Raw genomic sequence first — 20319 nt, 5'->3', positions numbered from 1 at the left:
TATGCTAATTTGGTTTCCTTTGACCACTTGGCTTTTTCCTCTTATCTTTATTATATCCCTTTAAGTAAAGCGTTGCATAAACCTAATGTAAGTGGGTCATCTCTTTCCTAATATCAGTCTCTTCTAAACTTTTGATGTTTTCTGCTAAATTGCCTTTAAGGAACGTAAAATATTCTTTGGAGTTCTCCATAGTGTTTTTCTTAATGGTGCGTTACAGGGCTGAGCTTACCCTGATCAGGTATAAGGGCATGGGTTTTAAAGACAAGAAAACTAGGACTTGTCACCTTCTGTTTCTGGTACCATCACCAGATAAAATTACCTGCATCTATACCAGCAAAATGGGGAATGTGCTGTTAGGTATCTTTACCAAATGTTTTGATTTCCTCTTGCAGGGAAAAAAAACAGGGGAAAGATGATGCATCAGAGTACACTGATGTGTTTTGCCTGCTTTGATTTTTCCCTCAGCATGTGGGACAGTCCCAGGAATACTGGTCTGGTTGAGCAGTGTGAAGATAACCTAGGATCTAGGTCTTTGCATGTGTGTTGAGCTGGACAGTCTCAGTGGAGCTCAGCCGCTTCTCAAAAGAGATGTTGTACCCCAAACAGTGCTGCAAGATTACTGAGACCAAACAGTGACCCAAGGGGACTAAAATGATGCCTCTAACGATCACAGAATAATAGAATGGTTTTGGTTGGAAGGGATCGTAAAGATCATCTAGTTCCAAGTCCCTGCCATGGACAAGGACACCTTCTACTAGGTCAGGTTGCACAATGCTAGATGTCTGGCCTTTGTACATAGAAAGCTCTCTGAAAAGGGCAGACAGGACAATCAAGTGATAGTCCTGGGGATGCTGGAGATGCCTTTGCACTGAGAAAGCAGCACGTGAACAGGGGCTGTGCTTTCTAAGTGTGAGTCAACACAGGAAATGTGTTCACAATCCCACCCTTCCTGCCAGCACCTTCCAGCTTCAGAGGCGTTGCAATGTAGACATCTACCTGACCTAGTCACCCTCGGTCAACGGAGGTGAGTACTTCCAGCAAGACGTATCTTTTTGTTCCAAAACCAAACCCTACCCAAGATTTCTCCTACCTAAAGAATGGCATCTGCTGCTCTTCAAGACGGTCATTAGGCGTAGGTCTTCACATGCAGTGTTGTATCTACTAGCTTGATGTCCTAGAGTATCTCAGATAGCTCCAACTCTCTGCGTAGGTATGGAGCAGAGCTTGCTTGGGTGGCATTAAGACACCTAAATGTAGTCCCTTTCCAGCTGGTGGTGCCTGAAGAGCAGTTCAACTGATCACTTGTCATGTGCTCTGATGCCTAAGCAGAAAAATAGCGTTGTTAGATCTCAGAGTCTGAGAGCTGAGTCTATCCCCAGCTTTTCCTAAACTTTACTTACTTATAAATGTACTTATAGTGTGGAGGTGCTCAAGACCAAGTTGAATGAGGCTTTCAGCAACCTGGTCAGTGGAGAGTGTCACTGCCCATGACTGGTGGGCATGAAAGTACATGAACTTTAAGGTCCTTCCAACCCAAATCACTCTGATTCTATCTGAGCAGTTGGTACCAGATGGGTAGAGGGAATGGGGTAGACCTTACAATAAAAACAAGGTTAAACTAGATCAGAGTTCAGTGTTAGCAGCTGTTCTCTGTGTAGTCCTTGCAAGGTGAACGTGATCATCTTCCTTGGTGAGAATTGCCAGTTTCCTCCTGCCCTAACAAAGAAAAAGCAGGGGCTACCCTGCATTCACCAAAGTCAGGAGCATGTGTTCTTGTTTAACTGCTAAGGAGGAGCTGAAGCTTAATAAATTCATGTCCCACTTTCTTATCATGCAGTAGCAATTACATAATTAGGGGATTTCTGCAGCATACTGAGCACGTGTTCTGTTTGTGGGGAAGGAGGGAGATCAGGGTTAAAACAAGATGGGTGGAAAAAGCCAAGTGTTGGTAGTTTGGCAACCTGTGCCCAGGTTTCTAACCGCTGCCCACGTGGACTCCCCTGGCAGATGTACACGTGTGTATTTTGAGTGGACTCTGCAATAAATGTAGTGGTAAAACACTGATGAAATTTTCATGGGCTGTTATTTTAGTGGGTTGCCTTTCTGCTCAGCGTTATCTTTCCAGGAGGTGACTGCTTTTGGAGCAAACTATCAAGTTTCATTACCTTTCATGTTCACCTAACACAGGCTGTAAAGCAGAGAGGCGCGTGAAATCACTCTGTGCATTGAAGTGTATTTTGACGTGTAGCCTTCAAGCTGAGGTTCAGCAAGAGCAGTCCGAGTTTGTACTGGCTGTAACTGCTGTCAATGAAACCCTTGTTTCAGGTTGGTGAAAGGAACAGCCTATCACTGGGACCTCCTGCTCGTTGCGCTGATTAACACGGGACTGTCAGTCTTTGGCCTCCCGTGGATCCATGCTGCCTTCCCTCACTCTCCGATGCACGTCCGCGCCCTGGCCTATGTGGAGGAGAGGGTTGAAAACGGGCATATCTATGAGACGTAAGTAGGAACCGTGGAGCTGCCTCGCATCTCTTTGGTTTCATTTGTGGTTTCTTAATCCTTTGGGGACAGCGGGTTATGTGGTTGGGGAGTTGGCTGTCGTTTCGAACACTTGCAAGGTATGAAGGTGGAGGGGACATGAACTAAATGAAGCCAAATCATCCAGCATAGTCTGTGATCCCACTTCATAGAATCACAGAATCACCAGGTTGTAAGAGACCCATCGGATCATCAAGTCCAACCACTCCTATCAAATAATAAACCATGCCCCTCAGCACCTTGTCCACCCATCCCTTAGACACCTCCAGGGAAGGGGACTCAACCCCCTCCCTGGGCAGCCTCTGCCACTGCCCAATGACTCTTCCCATGAAAAATTTCTTCCTGCTGTTCAGCCTGAACCTCCCCTGGCAGAGCTTGAGGCCATTCCCTCTCGTCCTGTCCCCTGTCACTTGGGAGAAGAGCCCAGCTCCCTCCTCTCCACAACCTCCTTTTCAGGTAGTTCTAGAGAGCAATGAGGTCTCCCCTCAGCCTCCTCTTCTCCAGGCTAAACACCCCCAGCTCCCTCAGCCGTTCCTCATCAGGCCTGTTCTCCAGCCCCCTCACCAGCTTTGTTGCTCTTCTCTGGACTCGTTCCAGAGCCTCAACATCCTTCTTGTGGTGAGGGGCCCAGAACTGAACACAGGATTCGAGGAGCGGTCTCACCAGTGCCGAGTACAGAGGGAGAAGAACCTCCCTGGACCTGCTGGTCACGCCGTTTCTGATCCAAGCCAAGATGCCATTGGCCTTCTTGGCCACCTGGGCACACTGCTTCATCCCCCTTCATCAAAGCACTTGTTTCAGGATAGCCGCAAATCTGAGCTCTCATCAGTGGCTGGCAGCAGTCTGCAGATCCCACCCACTCTGATGCAAATTGTCCTGTGGAAGAGTCAGCTGGGGCCTTTTTAAGATTTATCGGTGTGGAAAGCTGAGGAGATGTTTGGCCAGATCTTTTCAGATGTCCTCACCAGGAAAAATCCAGGCTGATTCATTGCCTGAAACCTGTCTGGTGGTTATTACAAGGCATAGGAAAAATGCAGCATTCTTTCAGAGCTCCTATAGCATCCTATGCCACGTTTTGAGAAGGCGAAATGCTCTTTATATTCCCTTGGTTTTAGGCAAAACAACTGTGAAGCCATGCATGGGTCATGGCTTTCTGTTTAAGACCAGATTTTTTTGGTGTTCTGAGTTGTCAAACACACTTTTCTCAGAGATATATTTAAAAAAAAAAGAAAGTAAAAACCTAATTTCTCATGAAACCTTCTCCAGAATAGAGATTATCTGGTCTGTTTGATCTCAGTACATTACAGTTGAGTGCTTTTACCTCAGAAGTGGTAATTTCCACTCACATGCCATTAGTTTTAATTATCCTGTCTTGGTTTCCCTTTCCAGAGTTGCCACTTATCAAAAGTCTCAAAAGTGAGATCATTTGCTTTTGGGGACGGGGTGGGTCTGTCTTGGTTTCAGTCTCACCTTCATGCTGTTCTTGGTGCCAGCTGGCCCAGCCCAAGCTGGCACGGCTGTTTTGGGGGTTGGTGATGAACGGATTTCACCTTCCACACCTGGAAATCACAGAGTCCTGCTGCTCCCTGCAATACTTTTACGGACCTTTCCTTGGAGAGGAGTCCCCTGGGCTCATATTCCCATTAGTGCATGTTGGTATTAGTTGTTTCCACTGCTATATCTTTGTCTTGAATAACTGCCTAACTCTACCTCAGAGTCATTAGGTTGGAAAAGACCTTGGAGATCATCAGCTCCAAGCGTACCTGTCCACTACTAAACCACATCCCCAAGCAGCTCATCTACCCACCTTTTAAAGACCTCCAGGGATGGTGACTCAACCACCTCCCTGGGCAGCCTCTGCCAGTGTTTGAAAACCCTTTCTGTGAAGAATTTTTCCCTGATGTCCAATCTAAACTTCCCCTGATGCAGCTTGAGGCCATTCCCTCTTGTCCTATCGCTTGGGAGAAGAGACCAACCTCTACAACCTCCTTCTGGGTAGCTGTAGAGAGCGATGAGGGGTCTCCCCTCTTCTCCAGGCTAAAAAAGCCTCAAAAGAAGCAACTTTGTGATTTGATTTCTGTGGGGTTTATAGAATCACGGAATCATTACGGTTGGAAAAGACCTCCAAGATCATCCAGTGCAACTGTTAGCCCAACACCTCTGTGCCTACTAAACCATGTCACAAAGTGCTACGACTACGTGCTTTTTGAGCACCTCCAGGGAAGGAGACTCCACCACTTCCCTGGGCAGCGTGTTCCAGTGCCCTGCTCTCACTAAGCATGTTCCCTCATGCTTTTCCCCGTCTGGAGGCAAATCGGGATATAAATGTGTATTGTGAACTGGATATTGGGAGCGAAGAAGGGAATGAGGATTTCCTGTTTATTTGAACTCCCTTTGGAACTGAAGATTTCCTCTCTGCAAAACATTGAGCTATAAACAGGAGGCTCTGAGCAATGTTGTCATTTTTTTTTTCTTATTACCCAGTTCTGCTGAAAAAGAAACATACTGAAGCTCAATTAGAAAATGAGGAGTTCTTTCAGCGCTGGGTCCCTTGGCAGGCTACTTTTCTGCCCTCGAATCAAAGCTCTTAGTGAGGGTGATGATATAAACAAGAATAAAGTTCTGTCACAATGAAAGCAGAATTTTCTTCTCCCCTGTAGAGTAACCGCTTGAGTTTCATGTGGCAATTTGCAAACAGGCTCTCGTTACTCAGGTGGAGGAGGCTGGGAATGGCTAATCCTGGGCTAGCCGTATTTAAAGGATTCTGGGGAAATGAGCCTGGATTATGCTCTTTAATCCCATTAAATTATTTTATTGCAGCACAGGCTCTCTGGAGCTGTTTCCTCAGGGGCCAAACGAGCTTCTGAACACGTGAAAATCACAGGGTTTCTCCTAATGACTTAAAGTGACTGTTCTTGATGTCCTTACCATAGAAATAAGGGAAGTGTTGGAATTGGCATAAAACTGAGGCTGGAAACTTCTGCTTTAAAGATCTCAAGTTTGGTGAATTGTAAGCAGTTTTAAAAATGGAGTTTTAGTTGCACCAGAGGAGGTTTAGATTGGATATTAGGAAAAATGTCTTTACTGGAAGAGTGATGAAGCATTGGAACAGTTCACAGTAGACATTTACATCCTGATTTGCAGAAGAAGAGTGGTATTGTGAGGGAACACGCTTGGTGAGAGCAGGGCATTGGAAGAGGCTGCCAGGGAAGTGGTGGTGGAGTCTCCTTCCCTGGAGGTGTTCAAAACGCATTCAGCCCTGGCACTTCATCATGTGTTTTAGTAGGCATGGTGGAGTTGGGCTGTGATGGTTGGACTGTGTGAGCTTAGAGGTTCTTTCCAGCCTTAATGATTCTGTGTTTCTATATTCTGACAAGAAATTCCAGACTACTTCAGTAAGCGACAGTAACAGGAGCTGGCAGCAGTAGTTGCAGTACATCTTGTATGTGATCAGGCACTCTCCAAAGCTGCAGTTGTCGCATCCCCGAGAGACAACAGGCAGATAATTTCATGAGTTTCAAAAATCCATTACCAAAGGACAGCTACTCTGAGCTGTCCTTGTACTTCAGACTGATTGTACTTGCATCTAATTGGAATGTGGTGGCTTTGTAACTAATTTTGATACTGAGCTTTTTGGTTTGCAAGACTTTATTTGCAAAAAACTTTCTGGACTTGTGCACGCTTGGGCTACTGCTTGCAGGTCAAGAGCACCCCCAGCAGTGGGTTTTGTTATAACATAAATGCTTCTTCTGTGCCTTACCTGATGATGAGGCCATGGAAATCTTGCTGTACCTGGACAAAGCTAAGTCACTTAATGCACCCTTTCACTCCTGCTTTACTGAGACACTGGAGAGGCTCATAGTGGTTCTGGTAGCTCCGAAGTAGTCTGATACAGAATGGTCAGACTAGCAAATTATTCTGAATTAGCTTTTGCACTTGCAGTTTAAGCTGCTTGGCTGTATCATCTCCAAAACTTCTGTTCTCTGGAGGCAATAAAGAGGGTGCTGATCTGTATCCACCTAGCTATCCATCCAGTTCTTCCAGAGACAAGAACAGCTGGCAGATGAGTGAAGTGCTTTACTCTCTCTTGGCTTCCATAGGCATTGGCGGGGACCTCTTGACACCGGAGACTTGCAAGAGGATCCGAGTAAAATCTGTTTGGAAGGAGGAAAGCTGTAGTTTCTGCTGTTTAAACCTAGCTAGAGGAGAAGTTACTTAGAGGTTAACACCTTATGTCTCTTCTGTGCATCCTCTTTTGGTAATCCTGTAAAACATGTATAATCTGCCACGTTATTCACCAAGAAATTCAACTATTGTCGTCAGGACTTTGCGTACTATTTGGTATTTGTTGTTCCTTAGCTTTCTTGGCTGCTCGTGTCTATTCTGCCACGTTATCCAAATCCTGAGGGCAAGCCTTAGGCTGTTCCTCTTTCCCTCCCTCTCTGTGGAAGGGTCCTCCATCCCCACAGCTTCACTTCTCGAATGTATAAACAGATTTGCAGTTCACCCTGTTCTTACTTATAAGCAGGAGTCTCAACTTATTGAACAAATTCACTGCAAAGCCATCTTCTTCAGGACAGAAGGGATTACAAAGTCCCAGCAGTGCCTATGTAAAAGAGGAAAATGTGTTTTGATAGACCTTGTGGCTGGTTCTTGTGCTAATCCTCGGAGTATTTTGTGTACAGCATTAATTCAGAATATGAGGTCTTGTATCCAGGGAACGAGGCCATCAAATGACACCAAAACAGCCTGCAGGCAAGAATTTCACCTGATAACAGGGGGATTTACTCACTAGCTTATCCTCTGAATTGGTGTATTTATCTTCTCAAAAAAGAAGGTTACATTAAGAATCCCCCTTTTCTCTTTTTATAAGCAGTCTTGGAAGGTGAAGTTTTCTTTCCTCCTATTGTTTAGAGTATTTTTTCTTTAAAGATACTCTCAAGTTTAGCTTAAGTGGAAAGAAAAGAAAGCAACTTCCCCTCACCCCCTATGAAGGCTTTGAAGATTGCTGCGTGCTTTCTTGTCAGTATTTTCTTTTCCCCATTTAAAAAAAAAAATCAATCTGTGGTCTGTCAGCTCTGGAAAATTTGCATCAATTAATTACATGTTTTGCATGGTAATAAGCAATTTGCAGCACAACTGCTATTATCCACAGCAGAATTAAATTTCTAGCTCCCTGCGTAGTGCTATCAACATTCCCCTCCGTGTAAACAAGGAGATCCTCATATACATCAAAAATGCTGGCTCACAGTCAAGGGAGTGCAGACTTTTTTTTTTTTTACAAGAGGTTCATTAGTTCCCATAGAAGTCAATGAGTTTTCCTTTGGAGAAAAGCCAATTGCATATGCATGGGGTAAATTGAGGAAAGGATTACTGCCCAGAAAGGGGATTCTTGACTGGCTTTTTTTTTTTTTTTTTTTTTTGCAGTGTACTAAACAATTAGTTTAGAGGACGATTTAGTTCAGGATAGGATCTGTGGAGCTTTGCAGAAGGGGAATTTGGCATTTTTCCAGCTGCTCTGTTTCTGGATTAAGTGCCTGGCCTGGATCCAGGAGAGCTCTGCTTTCTCAGTGTCAGCACGGGGCCAGAAGCACTGATCTCAGTGCACTGGAGATGAGTTTCCCTTTCCTGAGTGGCACGTGTCCTGCCCTTATGCAGAGCAGCGAGCCCCAGCGATAAGCTTACATGGACACTGGAATATTATCCTTCTTCCTTAATCCCCGTTTTCTTGCTTTCAGGATTGTGAGTGTGAAGGAGACCCGGCTGACAAGTCTAGTGGCCAACTTCTTGGTTGGCCTCTCGCTCCTGCTCCTTCCTTTCCCTCTCCAGTGGATCCCAAAGCCAGTCCTCTACGGCCTCTTCCTCTACATCGCGTTGACCTCCATTGATGGGAACCAGCTTTTTGAAAGGGTGGCTCTGCTGCTCAAAGAACAGGTACACGGACTGGGGTACCAGCATGGTGGAGAAGAGAAGGAAATGTTAGGAACAGCCTTGGAACCAAGTGGTGGCAGGAGCTAATGTGGAAAGCTGCTGGTGTGGGGAATGGAGTTGTCCCCAAACTTGATGTTCTCGAGAGGCTGATTTCCAGCTCCAACCTTCACTTTACATATCCCTTTCAGTTTTCTCTGCAAAGATGGAGTGAAACTTGGTCTGTTTTAGCCTTGCTCCCACTGAGATGTGAGCAAAATAACACTGTGTCAGACAACAAAGCTGTTGTGGTTATTGTTGGGTTACAAAAAGGTGGTAGCCGAATTGTTGATGGAATTACGTTGAATCTGTCTTTCAAATTCTGCGTTAAGTGCTTTCTACGTTTCCCTGCCATAAAAATCATAATTGTAGAATGGTTTGGGTTGGAAGGGATCTTAAAGATGATCCAGTTCCAAGCCCCCTGCTGTGGGCAGGGACACCTTTGACTAGATTGGCATTTGAGCTTTCTTGTTCAGAGGGATGTCTTAGATACAGTTCTCTCTTCAGTCGGCTTTGTTCTGGCTTCCTGATCTCCAGAAGGCAAAAATGAGGACATGAGTGGAGCCAGGGCAGCTGTTACCAAGGAAGACATCCCCTAAGCTGTGCAGAAAAATACAATTCAAACAATGCCTTATTAAAAAAAATGGTTGCACAAACTGTTGCTTCCTGAGTATAGAGTGTCTGTAAGGTTCTGAAAATCTGCTGTGATGTCTGTCAGCTGCAGAGTACATACATTTTAAAATTAGACAAAAATATTAAAGAACACTTTTATAATGTCAGTAAAGAGTGATCTTTGATTTCCCCAACAAAACTTCAGGACAGGTAGTTTTTTAGTGTACACGTTCTTTTTGACTTGTGTGAAATACTGTGAGGATTTAAAAATTAAAATGAAATTACTTGCATTATTGAAACCCTTCTGATGCCTGGAAGATCTGTTTTCAAGCCATTTGGTGTTAGCTTGCAGTGTAGGCAGTACCTGGGAGCAGTAATGTCTCCAGCTCGTTTTCCCTTATGTAATAAGGGTCAAGGGCTTAATAAGCCCAGCGGTTGGCTCTGCATCTCTGCTAATCTATCTTGATCTCTAATATTACATCCCAGAGGTTAAAACTGTGAAATCCGGGTAAAGATTCCATTTGTCATGTCAATTTTTGAATAAGGATTGAATAGTTAGTGATGTATGTGGAATATTTTTTTCTGGTTTTAGTAAGAGTTACACGTGGAATTTTCCAAGCTATGGTTTGGAAAATTAAGTAGTAGTGTCAAATATGGAGATCTCCCTTTTCTGGAAGCCTTTTAATGAGTCATGGCACAATCTGAAGTCTATTGAGGCTGTATCGGTGCCAGCAGACAGTCGCTCATACTCTTCATTGATGTATAGACAGTGAGTCAAAGCCTGTGCTCAGACGTGAGGAAGCAACTGTCAAGAGAAACCACGAGTGATATTTACTCTATTAATGTCGCTTTTCTTTCCCTTCTTACTCAAAAGTTTATACAAGTTGAGAGAATCGTTGCGGTCCGAGTACAGTCTCTTCTCACACCTCCTCAGTCTCATCTCCTGGTCTTCCCCTGCCTGGGTTCAGCCAAGGAATGGTGTCACCAGGGGCAAGCATAGTCCAGAAGGCTATAAAATAAGGAGATGGGTTTCAGGAGGAAAACCATCCAGCAGCAATACCCAAATGCATCTGCTTACCATCACCCTCCTGCATGCCCCCACGGGCACTACATGTATTGCTGCAAAGCCCTGATAATCCTGCTCAGGGGAATCTCATTACTGTACTTATCAAGATATTTCAGTGTGTTCCAGATGCTCCTAAAGGCAATCTTAGCCATGTGGTGTGTCTTTTCTTCTCCAGGTTTCCAGTGCCCAATCATCTTCTGTGTTGATGCTGTGGTTTAAGGCACTTGCTTTAACCCTACAAATCCTGTATCCAGCTGTTGAACCTGTTTAGGACTGGCGTTGATGCTCTGTGTGTAAATTGATGACTTTCTTGTGTTCAAAAGGCTGTGCCACCTTCTGCAATCACAAGTCCAGGTCATTGCACGTCTAACATGTGATTCTTCTCTTTCCAGACTGCTTATCCTCCGACACATTACATCCGCAGAGTGCCCCAGAGGAAGATCCACTATTTCACAGGCTTGCAGGTCCTGCAGCTCCTCATCCTCTGTGGTTTCGGCATGTCACCGTTGCCCTACATGAAGATGATCTTCCCACTCATCATGATAGGAATGATCCCAATCAGGTAGGAAGCTTGACTGCCGTTTTTTTTTTTTTATACCCCACCTGTGCATTTGTTTTAGTTCAGGCTATGACTGCAGGAAGTCTTCAGTGGTCTAGAAGGTCATCTTGTACTTTCCAGAGTAGGAAGAATCTGAAAGTGAGTGATGGTGAACTCTTCTTCACCAGCTTCTCAGGCTCGAGAAGGAATAGTGCTAAGAGCCTGTGATTTCGCTGATGCAGGATGTTGTGCAAAGGGGCTGTCAGATACTCTTCTCCCAGCTGGTAGAGTGAATCATAGAATGGTTTGGGTTGGAAGGGAATGTAAAGATCACCCATTTCCAACCCCTCTGCCATGGGCAGGGGTACCTCCCACTGGATGAGGTTGCTCCAAGCCCCATCCAACCTGGCCTTGAGCACCTCCAGGGACGGGGCAGCCATGACTTCTCTAGGCAACCTGTGCCAGGACCTCACCACTCTCACAGGAAAAAAAAATGTATTCCTAATCTAATCTACATCTCCCCTTTTGAGCTTAAAATCATTCCTTCTCTCATCCTGTCCCTGCACTCCCTGATGAAGAGCCCCTTTCCGGTGGCCCCTTTCAGTACTGGAAGTACTGAAACACCTGGAGGTGTTTAAGACACGGGTGGACGAGGTGCTGAGGGATATGGTTTAGTGTTTGATAGGAACGGTTGAACTCGATGATCCGGTGGGTCTCTTCCAACCTGGTTATTCTGATTCTGTGATTCTGATTCTATGGAAGTCTGCTCTAAGGTCTCTCTGCAGCCTTCTCTTCTGTAGGCTAAACAAGCCTAACTCTCCCAAAAGAGAGAGGCAAATAAGTTTCTTTTTCCAGTGCTTGAGATGCCTGCTCTTCCTGAGAAAGCTGTGCTCTGAGCCTTCTTCTAGGTATTTGATAATTTTTTTAATTGCTTTGCTATTTGATTTCCTAAGACCTGTGCTCAGAGCAGAGCTAGGAACTTTTCTTAAGAGAACTCTTATTTCTTATCCAGTGCAGCGGTGATGCTGGAGACCTCTCACACTGCAGAACACCATTGTCAATGATCAGCTAGGTCAGACTGGCCACATCTAGTCTTAAAATTGATCTTAAAAACTGGGAGGACCCGACAATATCTTGTAGTCTTAACAGAAGCATTGAGAGTTTTAACTAACTTCTCCCTTAATGTTCATTAACACTGACTGTCTATCATTCCCCACTTAAATCATTCATGCTTTCCATCCTTTGGATATAATGAGAAGCCGTAATAAGATCTTGGAAGGAACAGATCTGTTTCCAGTCTGCTTGATTATTTTTAGGCCAGCATGGCATCTAGCAGTATCTTCTTGTCTTTGAGCTTGTAGTCTTGGAGATTTTCTCTCTGATCTCAAGGTTCAGGGCTACCAATGTGATAATCTGCCAAGGCAGCTATTCTGGTGTTTTCCTTGGGTGATTGATGGGTCTAGTTCTTGTTGAAATAAAAACAAATGTCAGAACTACTATGGTTCATCAACAGGATCAGGTTAGAGCTATTTGGGCTGGATTTTTAAAGATGAATGAAATCTGGTAGTACACTGAAATTACTGTTCCTATGGTAAAAGTCTCTCAACCACCCTTCACATAGGCGTCACTTTGGATGACTGATTAAGTGGTTGGTAAATACTTCAAGTGTGTGTGGTGCATGCTCAATGGTTGACCTTGGTGGGAATTGTGAGTCTCTATGCAGAGCAGCTCAATACAGAAAAGAAAGTGTGGGACATGCTTAGCCGATGTTCAATATTAGATGTAATGTAATAAGCTAAATGAGGGCAGAGAGAGTGCTGTGGCAGAGAACTTGATTTTGTAGCAAAAGCTATATAATTTGGTGTTGAAAATATGTAAATAAGATACTATCATCCTGTATTAGCTATGTTGATAACTCATTTCTCATTCCAATGGAGCTTTTTCTAGTAGCTGGATAATCAGCCCTGCTGCTAAGGGGAACGTAATGCTAGCTGGCATGATATAGAAATTTGCTCTTGGCTTTCCTTTCTCCTATTTGTTTTGCCTTCACACGCTTTCTGTGGGCTCCAGCTGAGAAGGCAGCACCATGATGCATGAGGTCAGGTGTTAACAATGACTTTTTCACTCAGATTTGGCATTCGAAATAGATGAGACCGTAGAAGTGAAATATCCCTTCCTTTTCTTTAAGTGATGGGAGGAAGAGGAGATGAGAGAGTAGCCAGGGGTCAAAGTCAAGAATCAAACCCAGATGAGTCACGGTTCATTGTCCTATTCAGAAAACCACCTATGTTATTTGTCTGTCTCCGAAGCCAAATTTCCATCTGTCTGACTGCATTAGACACATGATTTGTGTTGTCAGTGGTGAGGGACCATATTTCTCCACTGGTGTAGCATTAACGTGATAATGGATTCTTATTGCAGTGGATAACAGTCTGTTGGGAGAAAATGTGATCTCTTTGGGTAACCCCAGTTCCTGGCTTTGATTCAAAACTTGGTTTTGGTTGTGCTCAAATCCCTGCTCTGAGTAGTACTGAGGTTAAGGTTGCTTGGAGAGGAAGAACTTTCTTTCCAGGTTCTCTTGTGCTTATCTGTGCTCTGATGGCTCTTAAGCATTTCATTTCATGACGAGTCCTTTTAAGCACATCCTGGTACTTCTCAGTAGGAAGTGCTCTTTGGGATCTCTTGCCTAGCTATTGAAAAGGCACTTCCAAGAATTAAACTGACTTTCTAGTGCTTTGTGCCTTATTTGAACAATTGAAGAATACTTTCCTTCTTAAGCAATGAAGAACATCAAACTAAATATGCAGTAGGATTTAAAGAGAGCAACTTCATAGCATGTTGTTGTAGTGCCTTGCCTTTCTCACCCAAATAGGTTAATTAATGAGCATGTTCCTGAAAACAAATAGAAAAATCAAGCCCCCAAAGTAAGGGAATCGCTGTCTCCATGATTTGAGGAAGAATCGAGACCACCGGGTAGGGATGGATTACCAGCAGCTGGAGGAATGAATGTCACAGTTCTTCTTTTCTTGTGACCACAGTCTCAGGTCTTGCTGGTAGACTTAGTGCTTTACTAAGAGTTTTACTGAGTGTAAGTCTGCATGAGGTGGGGTTTGTGTGTTAGGAAACTATAAGGAAGTGATGAAAAAAGTAGAAACTAGAAATAAATGGTGATTGTTTGCAAAGCAGGCCCTCCGCTAGCAAACTGAAGGCAGCAGGGATCCCTTGCCTTCCTCCCCAGCACAAACCAGGAGTGTAGCTGTGGGTCAGTGAGATGGTACGTACGTTGTTGGTGCTTTTAAGACTTTGTGGTGACAGAGTGCTCTAGGAAGGAGATTTTTCACCATGAGGATGACGAAGATGTCTTTCCTCTTCATCTGAAAAGAGAAGGTTTCTTCTAGGAGGATCTCCACACTGTTATTTCCATAAACATAGTATTTGCTCGCAGGGTTGGTTGTTTCTTTGCCCCACTTCATCTCTCCTGTAGCTGGGTGAATCTGCTGTCCATGGACAAACTTATATGAGAGTCTTGAGACGGCTAAAATGTTACATGATAATAAACAAGCACTAATGCTGTCTCTCTGGTTCAATCTTAGGTATAACCTGCTCCCTAGGATCATCGAAGCCAAGTACTTGGATGCTATGGATGCAGAGCATTAAACACGGTCCTCTGCACATGGAGCAGTGAGGACAGCTCTTCTGGAGTTGAAAGGTGGCTCTGCCGAGGCGTAGAACAGTCTTATCTGCAGTTCTTTCTTTCACCACTTTCTTTCTGCTCTAATATGGCATTGGTAATGCACGCATATCAAAGACCAATTGAGCGTTGAAGAGTCAGACAACAGCCTTGGACTTGGGAGGCCAATGTTCTTTGGAGCTGTAAGGCAAGCAGGCTTTATTGAAATGCTACTTCCCTCATCTGGAAACTGGAAACCCTAAAGATCAACATGTCCATGCAGTTGGAGCATGCGTTCTCAGAGTTGTCATGTGTTCCCTTGTTTGTGGGGTGGGGGAAACCTTTTTTTTCTTATGCACCATGTTCCTTTCTTCCAAAACACTACAAGGACAGCAACTGACCCTTCTTTTACAGAATGACAGTCTTGCTCTGGCCTTTGAATTCCATTTCCCTTGCATCCAGTATTCCCAAACTGGTATTCTGTGTGGGATGGCCTCATGCTAAACCACTGATGTCAGGAAAGAAGTCTGGCCACCTCTTCAGATTAGTGGGGCTGGAAACAGATATGATTTGTACGGATATAATCCACAGCTTGGGATGAATATTTAATTCCTAGAAATGAGCTGGAAGTGCTCAGAGGCTGGGCTTGCATGGTGGTGTTGATGAAACAGCATTTGTGTCTAAACTATTTGGGAATTATTTTGGATCTTTCTACCTTTATTTCGTGGTAAGCAAACACAGAAGTGTAGCTTTGCACAACTGCAACACTCTTGCACCCAGATTGAGATGCTGAAACTTGTCAAAGGGCAGTTGTGTTAATGATTGCATATACATATGTACAGTAGTGCCTATGTGTACATATGTACATATGGATTTGTGTATATATTTTGCATAGATATACATATAGGCCTGATTCTTTCAAAATATCAAGTGTTTTGTGCAGTGTTACCTGTGATGTCTCAACCATGCACTTGTTCTCTGCTTCAGTGCTGCTTTTTCTCATTTCAGAGATGGTCACTTTTTTCCTTTGGAAGCTGCTCAGTTACTGGTTCTGTTCATGTGTTGTTTTATTCCAGATGTCCTTCTGCTTTCTTCTTCCCATGCCTCGAGACCTTCATCATTCTGTCTTGCTGCTCCAATGTGTGAATTTTGCATTTAATTTTAATGTATGACATGCAATGAAAGTTTTCCTTTTTTGCTGGATTTATTGGTCATTTCATTATTTTTGTAGCCGATCTCCAGTTTTCCCCACTCCCAGACACTATATTATATTTCTGGATGACTCTAACTTCTGCTGTCTTTTATATTTTGGTTTATTTAATTTTGCTTGTGCTATGGTCAGTTTTCTTACTTGGAGTACTGTGAAAGAAGCTGCCCTTTAGTTCAGTGCTTGCTCTTTGCCGCACACAACAAATCACAGGTAAAGTGTTAAGAAAAACGTGGACCTCCAAAGATAATGATCTTTCAGAACAGCAGAAATGAGGGAAGAAGAGTAATATAAAATGAAATGTAAAGGTATTACTAGCACAGAGAGGTGTTTCTTACCAATTGCCCAGTAAATGGTGCAGAGGTTTTTTTATCAGCACATGCTCTACTGATTGGATGTTCCTCTGCCTGCTGAGGAAGACCAACTCTAACGAGGGAAGAAGGCATTTGGTTTAAAACTCCTATGCTGAAACTAAGCCGAACACACCAAATTTTCAGTGGCTTGAATTTGCACTAAAAATCAGATGGTATTTCATCTTAATGTAGTATGAAAACCTAGATTTTTATTTTCTTATGAAACCCTTCATCTTTGTATTGATGGAGGAGGAGCTGTAAGAGTGTTCTTAAGAACGTGGCCATGGCTAATATCTCCCAGACCAATCACAGGGGAAAGCCCTCAGCTTAGCAAGCAAAACAGCGTTGTGTGACCTTGAAAGTGTGACTTCCATGTTGCACCAACCAACTCTTGTGGGACCGCTGGGAAGTCTCAGGGTCAGGATGTCACCCCTGTACATCAAAGCAGATATGTCACACGTTTGGCTTTCGGTCAGTCTTGGAGGCAGCAGGGATAACACATGCCATGTCTGATATGCGGGTTTGACAGCAGGTATAAATCAATAAGTGTTTTCTGACTACCTTCATCAATGTTACGTAGCTTTTGAGTCATTTCCATGGTGAAAGCAGTAATAACTGTTACCAAGGTCTACGTGTAGAAGCGTGGCAAACAGGATTTCAGGGCAGTGCAAAGGTGGAGGTGGTAAAAGTATGTCTGATCTTCAGTCAACAGGAAAAAAAGGCAGGTGATATCAAATGGTTCAGTACCTGTTGTAAGCCAGGGAGTGCAAAGACCTGATGATGCTTAAATAACATGTTTTTCCCACGGATGTCAAAAGATTTAACCAAAGGTAGAATGAAAAGCATCATCCTGTGGCTGAGTAAGCTGTTAACACACAGATTCTAGGGTTGCATTTCTGGTGCCTCAGCACTTGGCAGGAAGAAGTTGCCTTTGTGGGATGATTTAAATCATGATATGAATGTTGTGGCTGAGGAAGGAGAGGATGTGCCCAAAGGAATGTGGCTCTGGACCACTTTCTGGTTCACATTGAGGTGATACTTGCTCCAGCGTAGAGCGTAGCGGGGTGAACTGGTATGCAGGTCTTGCTAGAGGAAATAGTTTTGAGATGTACCCTCTATCTCCTCAACTTAAAAGGATCAAAAATGTCCCCATTTAAAGCCTCTTTGAAACCATTGATTTCAGTGTCACTTGTTGCTAACTGAGATCATTTAAAATCCAGCTAACTGAGGGGTTAAGTAGCCATTGAAACTCGTTTCTATCTTATTGCTGTTGCTTTCCCAACATAACTTCGGTGTTCGTATTTCCCTTGTAGCACCAACAGGATTCTGTTTTGCAGGGCTTTCTTTTGACAGAAGTCAGGGGCCAAAGAATCAGCTGATGGGAAATGGGCACAACTCAGGAAAACAAGTTGTGCTGCCTTAGATTGGTTGAACATTTGGACCCATGTCTCAATGTCTGGGGAGAAAGGAGATGTGAGACTCTTGGCCTCTTGTCTTATAAGGAGTTGTAAAGTTCCTGCAGAGGATTTTTTTTTCATAGAAAAACCTTTTCTCTTGTTTGCTTCTGGTTTTGCTGACGTAAGCGTAGGCGTTTCCAGGTAGTCGGCTGACTAGGGAAGAAGGAGAGTCTGTTCAGAGTTGATTGAGCACTTTAATACTTCTGTGAAGGTTAAGACAATTAGAATGTAAAAGGAGTTTTACTATAAGCTCTTTATATACGCACAATGCTATGTATAACTGTTGCCAAAGAACTGGGTTTGAAAGACAATGACAGGTATTAAGAGAGTCCATGATGTTCACCTGGAATTGCAAGGTAGTAAAAAGCTTCTGAAAGGAGTGGATTTTGGAAGTTAACTTTTGACAGCTGCCAAAATGATCAGAAACTGAGGATGGAATTAACTTCTACTCTCAAACTTGTAGTTTTTGATCCTTGCGTTGAATGTAGGAGCCAGAAGTTAGCTTGACAATTAAAATTGGATTTATACCAGAACACTTTTGTTGGTCTGAGACTTATTTTGTTGCCTACACAAAATACCGTTGACATGCTGTGTATAGAAATAGATGTTTCTCCATGTAAATGAAGGATAGTTAGTGAAAACATGGGCTGCTGAATGGGCAGCGTGGCATTTTCTAGATTGCTTAGGAAGTGAATCTGACAGCTTCACTAGCATCAATCTCCAAATTCTCTGGCGTCAACGTTTGAAGCTATTAATAAATGTCAAGCTCTCCTTGGATATCCATCAGTGCGTTGCTGTGAAAGGATGGGGAATGGAGTAAATGAATTCAACTGGTTTGCTTCAGAGCTGTCATCTGAAGTGCTTCAAGATGGGCCCAACAACTGTGGGATGTGATACACGCTTCCTCGTGACCTGTGTGAACTGGAATGCTCTAAAAACAAATATGGCAGAGTCACTTTTCCATATGCTGAAGGTCAAATGGTTCTCCCCAGGAGGTCCCATACTCCAAGCCGTACCAAAAGACTGACACTGTGTGTAAACTTCTGCATATTGTAGCTGGCTGCTTCAGAAACTGCTGCTGAACTGTCTTCTGTTGACACTCTTTGAAGAAACATGAAGTTGGCCAAAGCTGGATGTAGCTGGAGAACACATCCAGGAGGTGGGAAGGAAGAGTTGTTTTGTGGAGTTCTCAGCAACAAAAAGGGACATGAGATGTGCCATGTCACCAAAAACACCTACCACTCTCCAATCTGCTCTACTAAGCATGTGCCTACCCTACCTATTGGCACGTTTGTGTTACTCCTTGAGCAGCTTTTCTTGTTCATTCTGTTCTATATCTGCCCTTATTTTGTGTTTCTACCCGCTTGGAAGGCTGAGGGGCAGAACCAGGGTTGGCTCAAGCTCATCTTGTGCGTCAGTCCCTCCAGAACTTCAGTGCAAGCCATTTTCTCAGTTGTGTCCTGACCCAGCTCTTCTCTGAAAGTTGGCTGTGACGTCCCCACTATGGAAATGCTGCCCAAGTGTCGAGTGGGTATTTTTCTCCAGAGAACTCGAGCCGATGTCTGAGCAGCACCTGCTCCCTTGGGGCTCGCTTTGCCATAATAAGTAATTACGAAGGATTCATAATTGTCCTACATTTGCACTGTCTTCTACATCTCTTTAGATGATTACTTTATGGCACAGTGTTCCAATTGGGCTGTTCTTTCATCTGTCAGGCTTCCAAACCAACTTAAATAGACATAATGGGATGGGTTTGCCCCATTTTCCATCTGTGCTGAGGCCTGTGGATGACAGAAGAGAATAGTCTTCTCTAATTGTTTTCATATCTAATTAAGGCATTTAAGTACCAAACCCTGTCCATTACACTTCTGGCTGCAGTTCTGGTTGCAAAGAGCAAAATCATCAATGTTGTGTGAAGAGCAGACAGACAAGGGAGTTGCTGGTGTTACATGCTTTAGAAATACAAATTAGCACTTTTCTCTTAGCTTTTGTCTTTTCCTTTGAGGCTAAGACAATCCTTGGCTGCGTCTCTCTCCCTTGTAGAAAACTCTGCATGAGTTTGGATCACTCGGCACTGTTCTGCTGTCGCATTAAATATTAAGCGCATGTCCTGGGGGAGATTCTGCCTTCTGCTCCCCATCTGCATCGCTGCCGCGAAGAGCTGCTTTCTTGGAGAGCTGAGGTCTGCTCTTTGAGCAGATGAAGGGATGCATGTGGTGTCTCAGTCATCTCTCTGATAAATTCTTGCTGGTGCAAAAACTATCGGTAGACGTTATTTAGCCACAGGTGAGAGTCTCAAAGATGAACAAAGTGGCAGAGTTTAGAAAAAAAAAGTTTCCAATTAAATTCTCTCCCTCTTGACCTCTTAGCATTGAAAAAAAATACTAAAACTTTCTGGCAGTGAAGTATTTTTTGTGTGATCAGGGTTTTGCAGAAAGTTTAATATGCAGAAAATCAGCCTATTAAATTCAACAGCTGGAATATCAGTTTCAGCAGTTGGGAGGCTTGCTGAAGGGCTGAGATCGATGCCCATCAGCAATGATGGATGTCTCTGTGCTTTTTCTAGGCATCAAATTTAGATAAGATTCACAGCATTGGATGACTTAAATGTGGGTAATGTGACCACGCTGGTCTCCCAGATGTGGCTGGAGCAGAAGACGTAGCCCTTGGTGCTGTGAGAGGTGGCATCTCCTGTGTTGCAGGTGATCTCTTTTCAGGAGGTCGTTGGTTGATGTCTAAGGGATATAACTGAGCTCATGCAGTGAAGTACCTGCCTTAAGAGCTGTGTTATCCACCTTTCTGTTATTTAAAGCCTATATTTATAGCGTCATGTATTTCTGGACTTCTCTAACTTGGGACTAGTGCCACCAGTTTCAAACTGCATCCCCAGCAGAGTCCCAGCCTGCATAAA

At 43.8% G+C, this 20319-nt stretch overlaps 1 protein-coding gene across 6 annotated transcripts in view; it reads left to right on the top strand.

Moving 5' to 3' along the window:
• Positions 1–19656, top strand: part of SLC4A11 (solute carrier family 4 member 11) — a 114354-nt gene extending 94698 nt beyond the window's left edge. For all 6 annotated transcript variants that reach the window (XM_069856619.1, XM_069856617.1, XM_069856616.1 and 3 more), the window contains 4 exons: positions 2326–2499; positions 8277–8472; positions 10576–10745; positions 14315–19656. In XM_069856619.1, the coding sequence (XP_069712720.1) occupies positions 2326–2499; positions 8277–8472; positions 10576–10745; positions 14315–14378 (604 nt within the window). In that variant the 3' untranslated portion in view covers positions 14379–19656. The remainder of the gene's footprint in view (positions 1–2325; positions 2500–8276; positions 8473–10575; positions 10746–14314) is intronic.
• The last annotated feature ends 663 nt before the right edge of the window (positions 19657–20319 follow it).

Source organism: Phaenicophaeus curvirostris, chromosome 4 (assembly GCF_032191515.1).
Source record: "Phaenicophaeus curvirostris isolate KB17595 chromosome 4, BPBGC_Pcur_1.0, whole genome shotgun sequence".
NCBI lineage: Eukaryota > Metazoa > Chordata > Aves > Cuculiformes > Cuculidae > Phaenicophaeus > Phaenicophaeus curvirostris.
The sequence above is the reverse complement of the archived record's forward strand: the minus strand, read 5'-3'. Positions and strand labels throughout refer to the sequence as shown.